Here is a 15,884-nt window from a genome sequence, read left to right as displayed (position 1 = left end):
TTCCCTTACGGATCGATAAAGTCCCTTGTGGATCAATAAAGTCTAAGTCAAATTATGCCATTTAATTTTACAAAAAACTCTGTCAGTGTGTTTTTACCGCAGACCTTTAAGAGAGCTGTGTAGTCATGTTTGTGCAGTGAACTTTTTACACTTAAATGTCAAAATCCAAATATAGTTTTGTGCATATTCTTCAGGCGGCAGGTCCTCGTATCGGCCTCGACTGGAGATTTAATCGATCACCAATAAGCTTAAAATTGCAAATATCGGCCTGAAATATCAATTAAAAATGATATCTCTCTAGAACTTATGTCTTTGAACTAAACCCTCTACTAATATAAGGTTAAACAAGTTTTTTTTTTTCTTATGATGTCATTTTTGCAACTTTAAATAACTTGAAATATATTACAACATTATTAATTTGGGGTCATTGCTGTATGTTGTCATATGTGAGCTACTGTGTCGGAGTCATTTTCCTTGTGGATCAAATAAAAATGGTTAACTTTAAGTCTATTGATACTTTGCAAGCTGAACATTCTGCCGTAGACATACATGTAGAACCCCCCAAGCGTGATGTGAGTGTAAAGTTTGAACACGATGGTGCTGACTTTTCCCTTCGTCCAGCGTCCAGGTCTTACCCTCCCTCCTCTGAGAACTTGTGGGCGAAGGAGATGATGTCAGAGGCGCGTCCGCTGCCGTCGCAGACGACCACGGGGACGGGCGGGTCGTCACGGAGACTCTCCAGAGCGATGGAGATCACGTTAGGACCCCCCTCCACGATCAGGCACACCAGAGGGACGCCCTGCCCCAGACCTGCAGCACAGAGCAGCACAGACTCAGGTGAGAGTCGTGTTTAAATCTGGAATTTCACTGTTTTCAGCAACATGACACTAAAGCTGCGTTCAGACGTCGCGTCAAAGTGTCCAGTTTACGTGCAAACTCTAGGGCGTCCTACGTTTTTGCAGCGTGTCTTCAAGCGTCAGTGGCACGAATCTGGTGTTGACGCAGCGTGTCTTGAGTGTTCAGGTGTCGACGCTAAACACGTGTCCTATCCATTACTGTCCAAAAATAGTAACACTATTACCCGAAAGAAGAAAAGGAAAGACTCATGGAAACAGAAGAAGACACATGCCGAGTCATTAGCAGAGTATAAATATATCCACACTGCAACCGCCGAGCCAATCACCTCCACTGATGTGTTCTATGTAATAACCCACTTCTCCCGACGTGAGATATAAAAAAAATAACAAATATAAAATAGCTACTACTTAAATGTCAAACTGGAGCTACTGGCAATATTGAAAACAATCTGCATAGGCTCATGATATCTGCAGTACTGAACCAGGACTGAACCAGGACTGAACCAGGACTGAACCAGGACTTAAAACCGGACCAAAACAGGACTGAACCAGGACTAAAACAGGATTAAAACCGGACCAAAACAGGACTGAACCAGGACTGAATCAGGACTGAGTGTCAGGACGGGCCGGAGGTGTGCCCACGGAGACCGTCAGGTGACCGCAGTCGAAGGACCAGCTCAGAGCTCACACCCCATGGTGCTCGGAGCCATTGTAACATGATTCTGCATTATTTTCAGTAAAAAAATATATGAAAAATTACTATTATAGTTTAGTAAAAAATGAATATTATTATAAGGTCAAGGTAAGTTAGTGTATTTGTCGTCTGCATTTGATCCATTCTTCGATGCTACTGGGTCATCATCTCAAGAGCAGCGAGCACCACCGCCCATGTTTTGGGTTGACGGGGGAAACAGAAGTGTCCACAGGAAACTCACTCAGACACTGTGCTGTGTTCAGTACCAGTGTTCACGTGCCTGATTTGTTTGACCCTGGCACAGTTTAAGAACAGCTTTTTCAGACTGAGAAGTGACGGTCTTGAACAGGCAAATATCTCTCATCACAAATAGTTATATCAGGACTCATTTGGCCTGTTTTCTATTTGATGAAGATGGTTTGCAACACTTTTTCTGTGGAGTACTTCGGGTTTAAGCGCGATGGAACCCGTGAAGTTTTCCGTTGTGAGTTCTCGCTGACGTCTCTGTGTTTAGCTGGAGTCGGAGCGACCTCTGGGCTTCCCTTTGCTGTCCCTGCCTTCTGAGCTCCAGGCATAGGATGACAAAGGGAAGGCCATGGGTCACAGAAGAGCGCCATCTGCTGAACGTCCAGAGTAATGACATATAAAGTCCATTTACGGCTCCATCGAAAAATCTCCCCACTAGGATGCCCAATAGGAGAGTTTCATTGTTGACAAAAGCGCGCGTTGCATGCTGGGAATTATTTTGGTCGGCGGCAATAAACACTAATTCAACATGACGGACGGAGCGAGAAAGCATGTAAAGGGTATTGATCCCGGTTATTTATCCACTCTAACGGCAGAGGACCCAAGACCATTTGACCAGAAATTGGTCATAAGCATCGACGGACGCCAAATCACCCTTTTCAACCCCGACAAAAGGTGGACCAAACCCAATTTCTGGTCGGAATCGCCAACTACCTGGACAAATATTCACTTGGGCGACATCCACAATGACTTGGTGGAAACTCCTGGGCCGTTCACAGCAGAAAAGATGAAAACCTCCAAGAGTCTCGATGTGTTGTTGAACTTGTTGGAGTCCACGGTTTGTTAGGATCTTTTACGTTTGCTCTGCGGATGTTTGAAAGTCGTTTAATTCACCGTTAGCGGTTCTTTTCACTCAGAATTTTCCTTCTTCAGTGCTTCTATTTGTGCTTCCGATAATGCAGCAGGAATTTACAATTATCGGATAGAAATACGCGAGGTTACCACTGTGTTTGACCGCTACCGTGTTTCTTGCCTCCGAACAAAATATTTACTCAGCTGAAACTCACCTATTGTAGCGAGTGTGGGAAATTAAGTGTTTGTCATGCTAATTCACCCAATATTATGGACTTTGGAATGACAACAGGGTGGAAAACACGTATGACTATAGGTCTATATAACATGTTTTTTTCTGTACTTTGAGTGCCATAAAGAACATGTTTTTCTGGACTTTGAGTGCCACGAAGCAGCAAAACTGACATATGTGGACCCCGTGGCATGTTTCCACCCATGATAAGGTGTACTGGGTCAGCAGTATTGTTCATTTTCTTGCTGTATATGCTAAATCAACAAGTTAATGTTTTGTCAAGATGTAGTATAAAGCTACCCCTGATTTTGAGTTGGTCAGAGGCGTCATTCCGGGGTGACAGCTGTACTTGGTAATCAACTTGAATCCCTCTCAATGGAAAATGACGAAATAAAGTGGCCTGTTCTCTTGGATTCTCCATCTCCTGTGCTTCTTTTTAGGACACGCATTGAACCTTCCGAAAAAACCCACACGAGCGTCTTAATTTGGTCTTAAAATGTTCGGATTAACCCGCTCTACTTGATCCTGGGGGTTTTATTTTGATATTTTGTCTGTAAATCAATTCCTACTCTGCTCCAAGTTCGCCCCATAACTGCTGGACTCACGAGCGTCACTTGAACCAATGAATCAATTCCCTTTAGGTTCTTCTCAGTCCAATCTCCTGCACTTACGCGTGTTGATCTTCTGCAGCGAGATGTGTTTCTCCAACACGCGGCGCAGTTTCACCTCGGAGCCGTACTTCCCGCAGGTGCCGTTGTCCGTCAGGATGAAGTGGGAGTGGCTGTTGTTTAGCACGGCGAGTTTGCTGAGCGGGTTGGCCATGGTCTGGTACGGTCTCGTCACCTGGGGACAGAAACGCATCAAGTATGAATAGAGTTTGTTGCAGGGGTCGCGTGAGACTTTTTTATTTGGAGGAGCTTTGGGGAGGCAAAGGTCTTCAGTAGGTATGTGCAGTTAACATGTTGATTTCAGGGTTCCCACTCTTTTTTCACTAACAAAATTTCAAAGCTTTTCCATGACTTTTTCCACCAGCTCCGCTCAATTTCATTTCTCTCCAGTAACTAGGTCAGGAATTGGAATACACAAGATTTGCAAGAACACTGAAAGTTTTAGACCACACACCGGCCAATCAGCGAGTTGCGACAACAAACTGCACACACTATCCTCCTTTGGACTTCCTCTGTCAAGTACAAACTTTGTATTTTTGATTTCACCTTTAATTCGCAAATTAATCTCGCAAAAACGGCAATGATCGTTGACAGACATGTTCACTCTCTGTTTTGTTTGCTGTTGTGCTGCCGACAATTACTTGGACACCACAGAGGTTCCGGTGCATTACATCCGTCACGACCAAATAACAGCGATTGGTTAAATAAAAGTACCTGCATACCGTCAAGCGAATGAATCTTAATGCTGCGAGGTCACACGGTTTCCATGAAATGAAACCGGCTGATGAATCAGGCTAGACTTTTTCATGAGCTAAAGTGAATTTTCCATGATTTTACGGCACCTACGTGTGTAGAATTGATCAGACTTTTAAGGTTAAATATGAAACGTTAACTCTTTCCACTCACCTTATGGTTTGGGATTATAGTTTTTGAACATTCAAAATCCTGTCAGTGCATTTTATTGTCGTCTCTTTTAAACAAAAGGCGCAGACGTTCAGAAATAAGTTCTCATGACGTTATTATGATTAACAGAACACTGGAGTTGTGTGAAAGAGATATTAAAATTCCGTGACTTTTCTAAAATTTTCATTGAATTTACAATGTTCCATGACTTTTCCAGGCCTGGCAAATGACATTTTCAATTTCCATGACCGTGGGAACCCTGTAATTTAGACCCTTTTATGGATGTGAGCGCCCCAACCCCCAGTTTGCTTTGCCGTTTTAAACAAGTTTGAATGTAGTTAGCTCCTGTAGTGATGTTTATAACCTCAGACAGAATTGTTTTATTGTAGTTTCTTGTTGAACACTCTGCCGTCGCCATTTGATATTTTTTGTGTGAAGACTGAATGTCATTAAAATGGAGTAAAAATCTTTGGGGATCATTGGCCAGTCTAGGTTCATTCTTGATTAGTCACAGTGGAGTGTTTGTGAGCAGGTCGTACATCTTTCCCCAGCAGATCCTCTTTGTTTTCCAGTATCCCCCAGGGGGCGATCCCGATGGCACAGACTTTCCCTCTGGATTTGGAGGAGTGGTCTTTCAGAGCGTCTCCAACATGACGGATCACACCTGAGGAAAAAACAAAACAAAACGTAACAGAAAATAGAAAAGGACTTGAGCAAGACCCTTTTCCCAGTTTATGTGCAAGTGTTTAATGCACTGAGTGTGTTGCTTGTTGGATCGGCAGTAGAGTCAGTGTTGCCAGATTGGTCGGGTGCTCGCCCAATTGTGCTTCTTTTGACCACATCGGACGGGAAGGGGACGCCTTAGACCAGGGGTGTCAAACTAATTTTGGTCCAGGGGCCGTATCCAACCTACTTTGGACAGAAAGGGGCCGGATCACAAAACTCATGTCATATAAACCCCAAAAATAACAATAAGTTCAAATATTTGTGCAGAGAAACACAAATCTATTACAGAAATCTTTTTTTTAATTGATGAACTCTTTCTTTTACAAAATTTTATAATATTATGAACAACCTGAAACCTAAAAAAAAAAAAAAATGCAATTCAACACAATGTTATAACATTAACTTGTTTGTAAACAGGAATAAGTCGATTTTTGTTGTAAAATCCTGCACTCGGCTCCACTTTTCTCATGTTGGACATTTTTCTGATGAGGGTGTCACGGTCAACAGTCAAAACGATCGTCCTTTAAGAGCGTTTGGAAAGAGACAAGTCTTCATTTGTGCTGCTCTGGTGGGAGGGGCCACGTACAGAGACGCTGGAGACGCTGCTGTGATAAACACCACAGAAAATTAACAAGATTTTAATAGAAAATATAATAATAATAATTTAGTAGAAATATTAATATTTTAGTAGAAAATCAGCCGAGGGCCAGATTAAAGGCCGGATCTGGCCCCCGGGCCATATGTTTGACACCTGTGCTTTAGGCGGTCAGATAATATCTGGGCAACTTTCAACAAGTTTGGGCAGTTTTTGATTTTCACACATAAATAAATCAAATAAATGTTGTTCCAATTTAAGGCTGTTTAGCGATCACACCTGCAGACATGGACACATAAAAAAAAAAAAAGCTTTTCTACGTTTTACCAAAGGTTTTACAGAACATGTTTTCTCAATCCTGGCAATGTTTTTAAAAACCCAATAGATTATGTTACAACAAGTTTATTCAAATATTGATCTAAATGTCCTTTTTTCTGTGGTAAATGAAAATTCTGTTCTACATTTAACATTTTCTCAGTCCTGGTGATGTTTTAAATGAGCTCTTTTCAGTGAACTCGGGCACATTTACGTTGTTTTGGTGTTGATTAATGTGCATTGTCTCTTTTCAAATAAATAAATAATAAATAAATAAGCCCAACAGTGGGTTACATACGTTTATTTAAAGATTAAATGTTTTCTGTGACAAAACATTGTTAGCAGTTTGTTTTTGTTTTTTTGCTGAATAGGGTGGATTTTCGAACATGACTGGGTGGAAATCACTAAACCCAATCTGGCAACACTGAACAGAATTCTTATTGTTAATGGTTATTTTACGTTTCATTATGGGCACAAGCCGGGAAGTTAATGGGTCTGTTTTTCCGGGCCCCGAGATTTTAGGGGCTCAGAATTGGAACCCCTCCTTATTAAATTATATTAGATGGGGGCCCATGTGAGACCCCAAGCCCTCAAATTTAATGTAGTGTATTTAGTGACTGAAACTTCAGAGGTTCATGGAGGGGATATAACAACGGAAATACAGCACAGAGTTTAATTAAAATGATCTGAACCGGGCAAATCTCTACCAGGAAATCGCTGAAGGTTTTACACAATCATAATTTGGATAATGCTCGGTTAAAGGGCGTCACGTACCAGTGTTGACTCCCCCGGTGAAGATCCACGCTCCTGTGGTCACCGCCGCTTTGATCAGACCTTTCCCAAACACCTGCTTGAGTTTGGGCTGCAGGTCGAAGTTCTGCAGACCCCCGTGGACGGAGATGAGCAGCGTGGGGAGCTCCAGCTGCCAGTCCTTCACCATCAGGTGCAGGAGGTTGTCCGGTTTAGTGTCAAAGGAGCAGCGGATGTACTGGAGAAAGATAAAAGCATAATGAGTCTCTCTAGTCTTCAGGACACTTGGGATTTAAAGTTATGCTCGTTATCTGTTGTTTGATAAGTTTAAGCAGGGGCGGCGCCAGGCTTTTTTGGTTGAAGGAGTTAGGGAGGTGCTAAGTTCTTTAATTTTCTTGAATAATGGCCTTTATTTGTCAGTTTCTTCACATGTACTGGACATACAAAGGAATCAAAATTGGACCTGTCCCCCTGTCTGTACATTACAGACACACAATACACTATGACATGTGGAGATTGGACATTGACGGGACTGAAAGACCGGAAGTTGCAAATAGGAATAAATATTTCAGCATAACATAAGGATAGGGAGAGGAGAAAAAAAAAAAGAACCACCCCCAGACCATGTTCCTATCAAGGCATAGTATGGTTAGCCAGGCCACTGCCCCCCCTAGTGGCTAAAATATGTCATGACATGGAGTCTATAATATTGTCCATATAAATATTTACTTAAAAAAATATATTAATTTTAAATATGTCAATAAAAAAAAAATTAAATAAATATGAATCCTGTCTGACTAAACCAGGACTAAACCAGGACTGAACCAGGACTGAACTAGGACTAAAACAAGACTGAATCAGGTCTAAACTAGGTCTAAACCAGGACTAAATCAGGACTAATCTTGAACTTGAGAGAGAGGGACAACGCCGAGTCCGTGGAGCAGGTGTCCCCCAAAACGCGATCGGGGCAGCGGCTGCACTTAGCTCCTTGAGCCGTGGAGCTCTGCACCGGCCCTTTCTCCTGCGGTCACCCGACGGCAGGTGCACCTCAGGGCCCATTCTGACACTCAGTCCTGGTTCAGTCCTGCTTCAGTCCTGGCAGTGTTACCCTCGTGTACCAGGCCCACTACACCCCTGCTCATGTGTGATGCTCTGTGTAGTTTGTCTTTATGTGAGGCTTATGAACAGTCCTGTTACATGTGTAATAGTGTTATAACTATTGTGTGTAGTGTCACAGAATAGTTAAACAGCACAGCGGTGTGGACAGTAAAACCATAACTTAATTGTAAAGGGCGAGGTGTTTTCTTACTGCGCACACGACAATACGTACTTTAAATCTTGAATCTAGTGCCCTGACGTTAAAATGTTTGCCCCCCCAGCGCAAAAGTCAAACTCCGCCTCTGTAAAACTAGCGAACTATCAGTTGTAAGTAACGTAGAAAAGTAACCCTTTTGTCATTAAGTCTTTTTAGTCGACCAAATGTGTGTTCGTTAATGAAACTGTTTTAAATGTACGAAACCGAGCCGCAGTCATTCACTCTTGACCTCTTTTTGTTTTGCTCGTGTTAATGTTTATGCAAAAACATTCACCGCCACCTAATGAAAGTGTTTTGTGTGGGCTTGACTTTGACCCAGTGATTTCCGTTTTTTAATGCACGAGATGGAATGAGGTTAAAAGTGCACCATTGTGAGTGGGGGTTCGCTACCTGTTTGTCTTGAGAGAAAAGTGTTGAAATGACTGGAATGTTCCATCAAACTGTGGAATATGTAAAAGACTTTTCTCCCCTTCACTATTGACTGATCTGAGTTGTGGCACTGACCAGGGCCTTGTTGACGAAGCCTCCGCCCTGGAACTCGATCATGCCGTACGCGTCGGTGGGGTAAGTGCGCGTGTGCTTCACCACGGACCATTTGTCTCTGGGGTCGATGGGGGCGGAGCTGTGTTCCTCCAGAGACGTGGCCCCGGGAGGGATGGCCACGTGCTGAGCGCTGATCTGACCACACGCACATCTACAACACACACACACAACGGGTCAGCGATAACACACTTCAAATTACACAAAACACAAACAAGGAACACAGTAGTGACCAGTGTTGGGAAGGTGACTTTTAAAATGTAATCCCCTACAGATTACAGATTACATACACCAAAATGTAGTTTGTAACAGAATCCATTAAGTTATTTAAAGTGGGTAATGTAATCTGAATACTTTGGATTACTTGATTTGCTGTAGAGAAACAAAGACGAGGAAATCGTAACATAAGAAGTTTTGTCTGATAAAAGAAAATTAAAAAGTCCAGACTTTACTGAACCAAATTAAAAATATTATTGATAGAAGAAGAGGAGACACGGTCTGCGCGGCATAGTTTAGTCCTGTTAAATCCTGGTTTAGACCTGGTTTAGTCCTGGTTTAGTCCTGGTTTAGACCTGCTTTAGTTCTGGTTTAGACCTGGTTTAGTCCTGGTTTAGTCCTGGTTTAGTCCTGGTTTAGTCCTGCTTTAGTCCTGCTTTAGTCCTAGTTTAGACCTGGTTTTAGTCCTGGTTTAGTCCTGGTTTAGTCCTGCTTTAGTCCTGGTTTAGTCCTGGTTTAGACCTAGTTTAGATCTGGTTTTAGACCAGGTTTAGAACTGGTGTGAACTTGGGTTTAGTCCTGGTTTTAGACCTGGTTTAGTGTCCGGCAATGAGTGGAATTACCAAGGGGAAAAAAAAAAAAAAAGGGGCATATAGCCCCAAATGTGAAAACAGGAAAATACCACAATGTAATGTTATTTCAGCAAAGTAACTGTAATCCAATTACCACTCACTGAAACAGTAACTGTAACTATATTCAGTTACACATAATTTGTACTCTGATTATGTAACTTCGGTACATTTAATCTGTTACTCCCCAACACTGATAGTAACACAAGATAATCTGGTGCCCAAAGTTTTTCCTTGGAGAAGCTAAAATGAAAACAGGTTCACTGGTCGAGGGTCAAACTCATGACAGTTTACACATAAAAATATTTGACTTAAAATATGAGGACATAGACAGGATTGGCCTTCTTCCCATCTCATGACAGTCTTTTCAATACAGAATGTGATCAAAATAGTTTATTCATAAAATGTCAGATCCCCCTTTGGGCCAAATTAAACCCCCCGAAGGGCCACATTTCGCCTGCGGGCCGCATTTTGGATGCCTCTGATCAAAGTCAACATTACAACCAGGGCTGTGCAGTGACTCGAATGTGAATCAAGATCAACCCTGAATCTTGTCCAAATGTAAATGCAAACAACTTTGGGGGAATAAATGTGATTATTTTCTGTCAAATAGTAAAGATTAACAGTTTGTATTTTTATTAAATCAACAGCGTCGTCTCAAAAACACTACCTGAGTCGTCTGTGGCCAATAAAAGACTTCGTTAATATTTCCAAAAGCGGAAAACGGACCTTTTCTGAATGTTTTTTTTTTTGTTGTTGTTACCAAATGTTTATTGTTACAAACCAACACAACACAACAGGTCCAGGACAAAATTAAATAAATGAAAGATTAGTGCTCATCTAAATCTACCACATCAAACCTAGACAAACCCAAAACAACAATATCACTTAGCCGCTCAGTCGTCTAATATAAACCTCATAACAAGGAGGTTTTAAGGTCAGATAATAGTTTTTTCTTTTGCATTATGGATACGCGCTGTGGACAATTCTAAATAAGCAATGTCCATAAATGAAAGTGCCGTTGGCGATGTGATAAAGAGTGAGGGGGTTTCCATCTAACAGCAACCATTCTTTTAGCAGCTGTAAGGCCCAGCAGAAAAATCCTTTTCTTGCTCTTGTGTGGAGGCAAAACAACTTTCTCCAGCTAAACTCAGACAAGACTGAAGTCATAGTGTTTGGTCCACAGAAACAAAGGGACAGTGTCAGCATCACCTCCAGTCTCTCTCTCTAAAACCTTCAAATCAGGCAAGAAATCTCAGGGTAATAATGGACTCAGACTTGAACTTTAACAGCCACATCAAATCAATAACATCTGCAGCCTTTTACCATCTAAAAAACAGAGCAAAAATCAAAGGTTTACTGTCTAAATCAGACTTGGAGAAACTTATCCATGCGTTTGTCTCCAGTAGGTTAGATACTGTAATGTTCTGCTCACTGGTCTCTCCAAACGAGCTGTGAGACGCTGCAGAACATCCAGAACATCCAGAACATCCAGAACATCCAGAACATCCAGAACATCCAGAACATCCAGAACGCTGCAGCTCGGGTCCTGACTCGAACTAGGAAGTACGAGCACATAAGTCCTGGTCTCAGGTCTCTGCTCTGGCTCCTGTGGCTCAGAGACTTTAAAGCAGCTCTGTTTGTACAAGTGTCTCCATGTCCGAGCACCAAAGTCCATCTGTGACATGTTAGTGTCATATGAACATCTCACACTCTGAGGAGCTCAGGGACCAACTCCTGCTGGTGCCCAGAGTCACGACTAAACAAGGGGAGTCAGAGTTTCAGGTTCATGCAGCTAAAACCTGGAACAGTCTGAACATGTGAGACAGACTCTTCTGTGACGCTGTTTAAATCCAGACTCAAAACATTTCTGTTTAACTGTGCAAATAACTGAAAGGTTTTCATTCCGCACTCTTCTCTCCAATTTATGTCTCTCTTTTTTAATTTTAATCTTCATGATTATTTATGTTTTGATTTGTTTTTATTATGATTTTAATGTATTTCTTATTCTGTAAAGCACTTTGAATTACTTTGTGTACGAATTGTGCTCTACAAATAAACTTGCCTTTTCTTGCTCTTTACTCAAGCCGAGCAGAGACGTGTGATTCAGAATCAAAACCAAAGGTGAACAGGGAAGAGACCGACTATTACTTATTACCTTCCAAAAGTAAAAAAAACCCTGGGCATTCCCATCCCATGTGGAAATAGGTACCTAATGAATTTGTATGGCAAAGAGTACAGTTTGGGTGAGTTCTGCACTTCATGTTGAAAAGTCTGCGCGGTGTCATGTACGTCCTGTGAATAAAGTTTAGATTCATCTGTTGATGGTCTGGACTCTTAGATGAGCAAAGCACAGAGTCCCATATCGCTTCCCAGTTAAAATTCAGAGGTAGATTAGGAATATCGTTCCTCCATCCAAGATCCAGTTGCAACGGAACATAAGTATTTTCCAGAATATGACTCTACAGTTTAGAAATCACACCCTTTGAAACGCCAGAACCATCTACACATTTCAGCACTGGATGAAGCTGCAGCGCCGTCTGCCATGGAACTGCATATGTTTTCATGGCTGTTCTTAATTGGAGGAATTTGGAGGTAAATCTTTAAACCTTCTTCACCGTTTTTAGCCTTTCAGCCTCGTCCTTGAGAAGCTCCTGTTCTGGACTTTTAACCAAGAAAAAAAAATCCATGAAGCCGTGTTTGTACTGAGAATTTAGTTTCTGAAAACGAAATAAAACGGATCGAAACTCAACGTCGATCGATACGCAGACGACGGTCAAAACGATCAAACGTAAAAGCTTAAAGTTCTGTATAGTTTTGAGGACTTACCTGATGGGATCTTTGCTGGGAAATATATGGACGCATTCTCTTTTGCAAAATGTTCTTTCGATCCAGGCCCTCTGCACCTGAAAGAGACCACAAACAAAACAAAAAAAAACAAAAGTGTGAGACGTCTGAGTCTGAGAAGGTCAAGAGACGATTTTCTGTTGCTGAAATCACTGAAACTCACTTTTGAACTTTATAATATATTGAAAACAGGACTGGAAAGTGTGTAGGCTGGATTTCCCCTGCGTATCTGGTCGAAGTAAAACTGAAAACAGGATGCAGGTCACGCTATTAATTAAATGGCAGAAAATGTTTGATTTGAATCTTGTGACTGAGCGATGGGGCGGATGTGGGCGAGGACGACACAGGCAAAACTTATAAACAACTGAGTTTTTAATGATCTTAAAATCCACAAAGTCATTATATTTTAGTGCGTTTTGTGATTTTTGTAACATTTTCACACCTATTTACAAAAAAATCACAATAAAACAGGTCAACTGTACATTTCAATAATTACAAAAACAAAAACTTGTAGGAATTTGACGAGACACAGTTTTGTTCAGACACGAGATCGAGACAAAACGAGATTTTTATGTAATCTATACTCAGTGTTGGGAAGTAACAGATTACATGTACCGGAGTAATCAGAGTACAAATTATGAGTAACTGTATTCAGTTACAGTTACTGTTTCAGGGAGTTGGTAATTGGATTACAGTTACTTTGTTGAAATAAATGAATTACACGGCGGGATTTTCCTGTTTTCACATTTTGGGCTGCGTCCCTTTTTTTTTTTTTTTCCCTCCGTTAATTTCACTCATTGTCAGACACTAAACCAGGTCCAAAACCAGGACCAAACCAGGACTAAACCAGGTCTAAAACCAGGTCTAAAAACCAGGTCTAAAACCAGGTCTAAAACCAGGTCTAAACCAAACCAGGTCTAAAACCAGGTCTAAAAGGTCTAAAACCAGGTCCAAAAACCAGGTCTAAACCAGGTCTAAACCAGGTCTAAACCCAGGTCTCTAAACCAGGTCTAAACCAGGTCCCAGGTAAAACCAGGTCTAAAACAGGTCTAAACCAGGTCTAAAACCAGGTCTAAAACCAGGTCTAAACCAGGTCTAAAACAGGTCCAGTAAAGGTCTAAAACCAGGTCTAAAACCAGGTCTAAACCAGGTCTAAAACCAGGTCTAAATCCAGGTCTAAAAGGTCTAAAACCAGGTCTAAACCAGGTCTAAAACCCAGGTCTAAACCAGGTTAAACAGTAAAACCAGGTCTAAAGTCTAAAACCAGTTTTTTAAAACAGGTCTAAAACAGGATTTAACAGGACTAAATCCTGCTGTGTGGACGTGTCTCTTCTTCTATCAATAATATTTTTAATTTGGTTCAGTAAAGTCTGGACTTTTCATTTTCTTTTAGCAGATAAAACATCTTATGTTACGATTTCCTCGTCTTTGTTTCTCTACAGCAAATCAAGTAATCCAAAGTATTCAGATTACATTACTCACTTTAAGTAATTTAATGGATTCTGTTACAAACTTTTTTGTGTATTTGTAGACCTTCTTTTTTAAACCAAATTAAAATGACCAGTCCTTAAGTCTTTTTTGTCCACTCTAAATGTAGATTAAATGGAAAAAAAGTCACGTGTGCTCAATCTTGTGGCAATTTCAGCTCCCGAGATCTTGTCCCATTCCTAAAACTTCATATTTGTGTAAAGAAACTGAAGAAGCTGCTTCGATGAGTGGTTAAGTCTATTCTCACTTAAAATCATTTGTCCAGTTCATTTTCTTTTACAATATACTTTTAAATGTGAACTTTCTGCTCTTTCAATTTCTTTCTCAGTTGAGTTTTTACCAACATTTTCGGACGACTAAAAGAAATTAACACTATAATCACTGTGTCTTCCTTCAGTTGTCCAGGTATGTTCCATCTATTCTCACTTAAAATCTTTTGTCCAGTTTATAATTTAGTTTTACATTGTACATTCAAATGACACCAGATGTGTACCTTTTCTATTCTTTCTCAATATTTCTGAAATTGTTTTACCAGCATTTTGCACGGCTAAAATGGTGAATTAGTTCTTTATCAGACCATTTTTTTCCATCGTTTTTAGACGATAAAGTTAAAAATATACATGTAATTTGTGGTCCCTCAAAAGAAAACTGGAGAAGCTGCTTGGATGAGAGGCGAAATTTTCTATTTTTTTCTTTTTTTAGTTATGTTTTTACACCATTTCCACATGGCTAAACTGAAATAAATGAATCTCCATGAATACTTTGAGAAAGAAGTGACAAAGATTAGAGGGTGAGTCATTTCAAACTGTTTTTTTCCCATAGTTTTTAAACCACAAAGAGAAAGACGTACATGTCGTCCCTCAAAAGAAAACTCAAGAAGCTGCTTGGATGAGTCGTTTTAAATGACACTGGATGCGTTCCTCTTCTTTTCTATTCTTAATAGTTTTACCAGCATTTTGTACGGATAAAATGGTGAATCAATTCTTTCTCAGACTATTTTTTTCCATTGTTTTTAGACGACAAAGAGTAAAATGTACATGTGGTCCCTGAGTTTGTGGTTCCTCAAAAGAAAACTCAAGAAGCTGCTTGGATTAGAAGTGAAATTTTCTATTCTTTTTTTTTTTTGTTAAGTTTTTTGCAGCATTTCCATATGGCAAAACTGAAATAAATGAATCTCCGTGAATAATTTGAAATGACTCAACAGATGTGCACCTCCTCTTATCTTTCTCACTTCTTTCTCAAACTATTTTTTCCATAGTTTTCAGACAACAAAGAGTAAAATGTACATATAATCCCTGAGTTTGTGGTTCCTCACAAGAAACCTGAAGAAACTGCTTGGATTAGGGGCGATTTTAAATTTTTTTTCCTTTTTGCAGTTACATTTTTGCAACTTTTTTACATGGCTAAAATAGTGAAATAAATAAATCTTTGTGAATACTTTGAAATGACTCACTCTCTTATCGTTCTCAGTTCTATCTAAAAGCATTTTTTCCATCAGTTTTCAGACGACAAAGAGTAAAACGTACATGTGTTCCCTCAAAAGAAAACTGAAGAAGTTTTTTTTTTGGATGAAACGCAAAATCTACTCTCACAATGCACTTTTCAATGATGTGTACCTTTTCTATTCTTAATAGTTTCTGAAATCATTTTACCAGCATTTGTGTGGCTAAAATGGTGAATCAGTTCTTTCTCTAATGAATTTTTCCATCGTTTTTCATGTGGTTCCTTCGTTTGAGATCCTTCAAAATAAAACTGGAGAAGCTGCTTGGATGAGAGGGGAAATTTTCAACTTTTTCTTTTTTTTTTTTTGTTACGTTTCTTGCAACTTTTTTGCATGGCTAAAATGGTGAAATAGATAAATCTCTGTGAATACTTTGAAATGACTCACACTCTTATTGTTCTCACTTTTTTCTCAAACTATTTTTTCCTTCGGTTTCAGACGACTAAGAGTAAAACCTACATGTGGTCACTTCATTTGTGGTCCCTCAAAAGAAAACTGAAGACGCTGCTT

General features: G+C 40.3%; 1 protein-coding gene across 1 annotated transcript in view; it reads right to left on the bottom strand.

The window, feature by feature from the left end:
- LOC110153628 (transient receptor potential cation channel subfamily M member 1) overlaps positions 1–12,504 on the bottom strand; it is a gene marked incomplete at its 5' end in the record, with an annotated part of 43,419 nt that extends 30,915 nt beyond the window's left edge. The window contains 6 exon segments of the mRNA XM_055155918.1: positions 636–810; positions 3,553–3,724; positions 4,992–5,116; positions 6,863–7,076; positions 8,658–8,847; positions 12,368–12,504. Of these exon segments, the coding sequence (XP_055011893.1) occupies positions 636–810; positions 3,553–3,724; positions 4,992–5,116; positions 6,863–7,076; positions 8,658–8,847; positions 12,368–12,504 (1,013 nt within the window).
- Between the last annotated feature and the right edge of the window lie 3,380 nt (positions 12,505–15,884).

Source organism: Boleophthalmus pectinirostris, unplaced genomic scaffold (genome assembly GCF_026225935.1).
Source record: "Boleophthalmus pectinirostris isolate CB_2022bp ecotype Guang Dong unplaced genomic scaffold, ASM2622593v1 HiC_scaffold_2, whole genome shotgun sequence".
Taxonomy (NCBI): Eukaryota; Metazoa; Chordata; class Actinopteri; order Gobiiformes; family Gobiidae; genus Boleophthalmus; species Boleophthalmus pectinirostris.
This window is presented reverse-complemented; position numbering and strand designations above follow the sequence as displayed.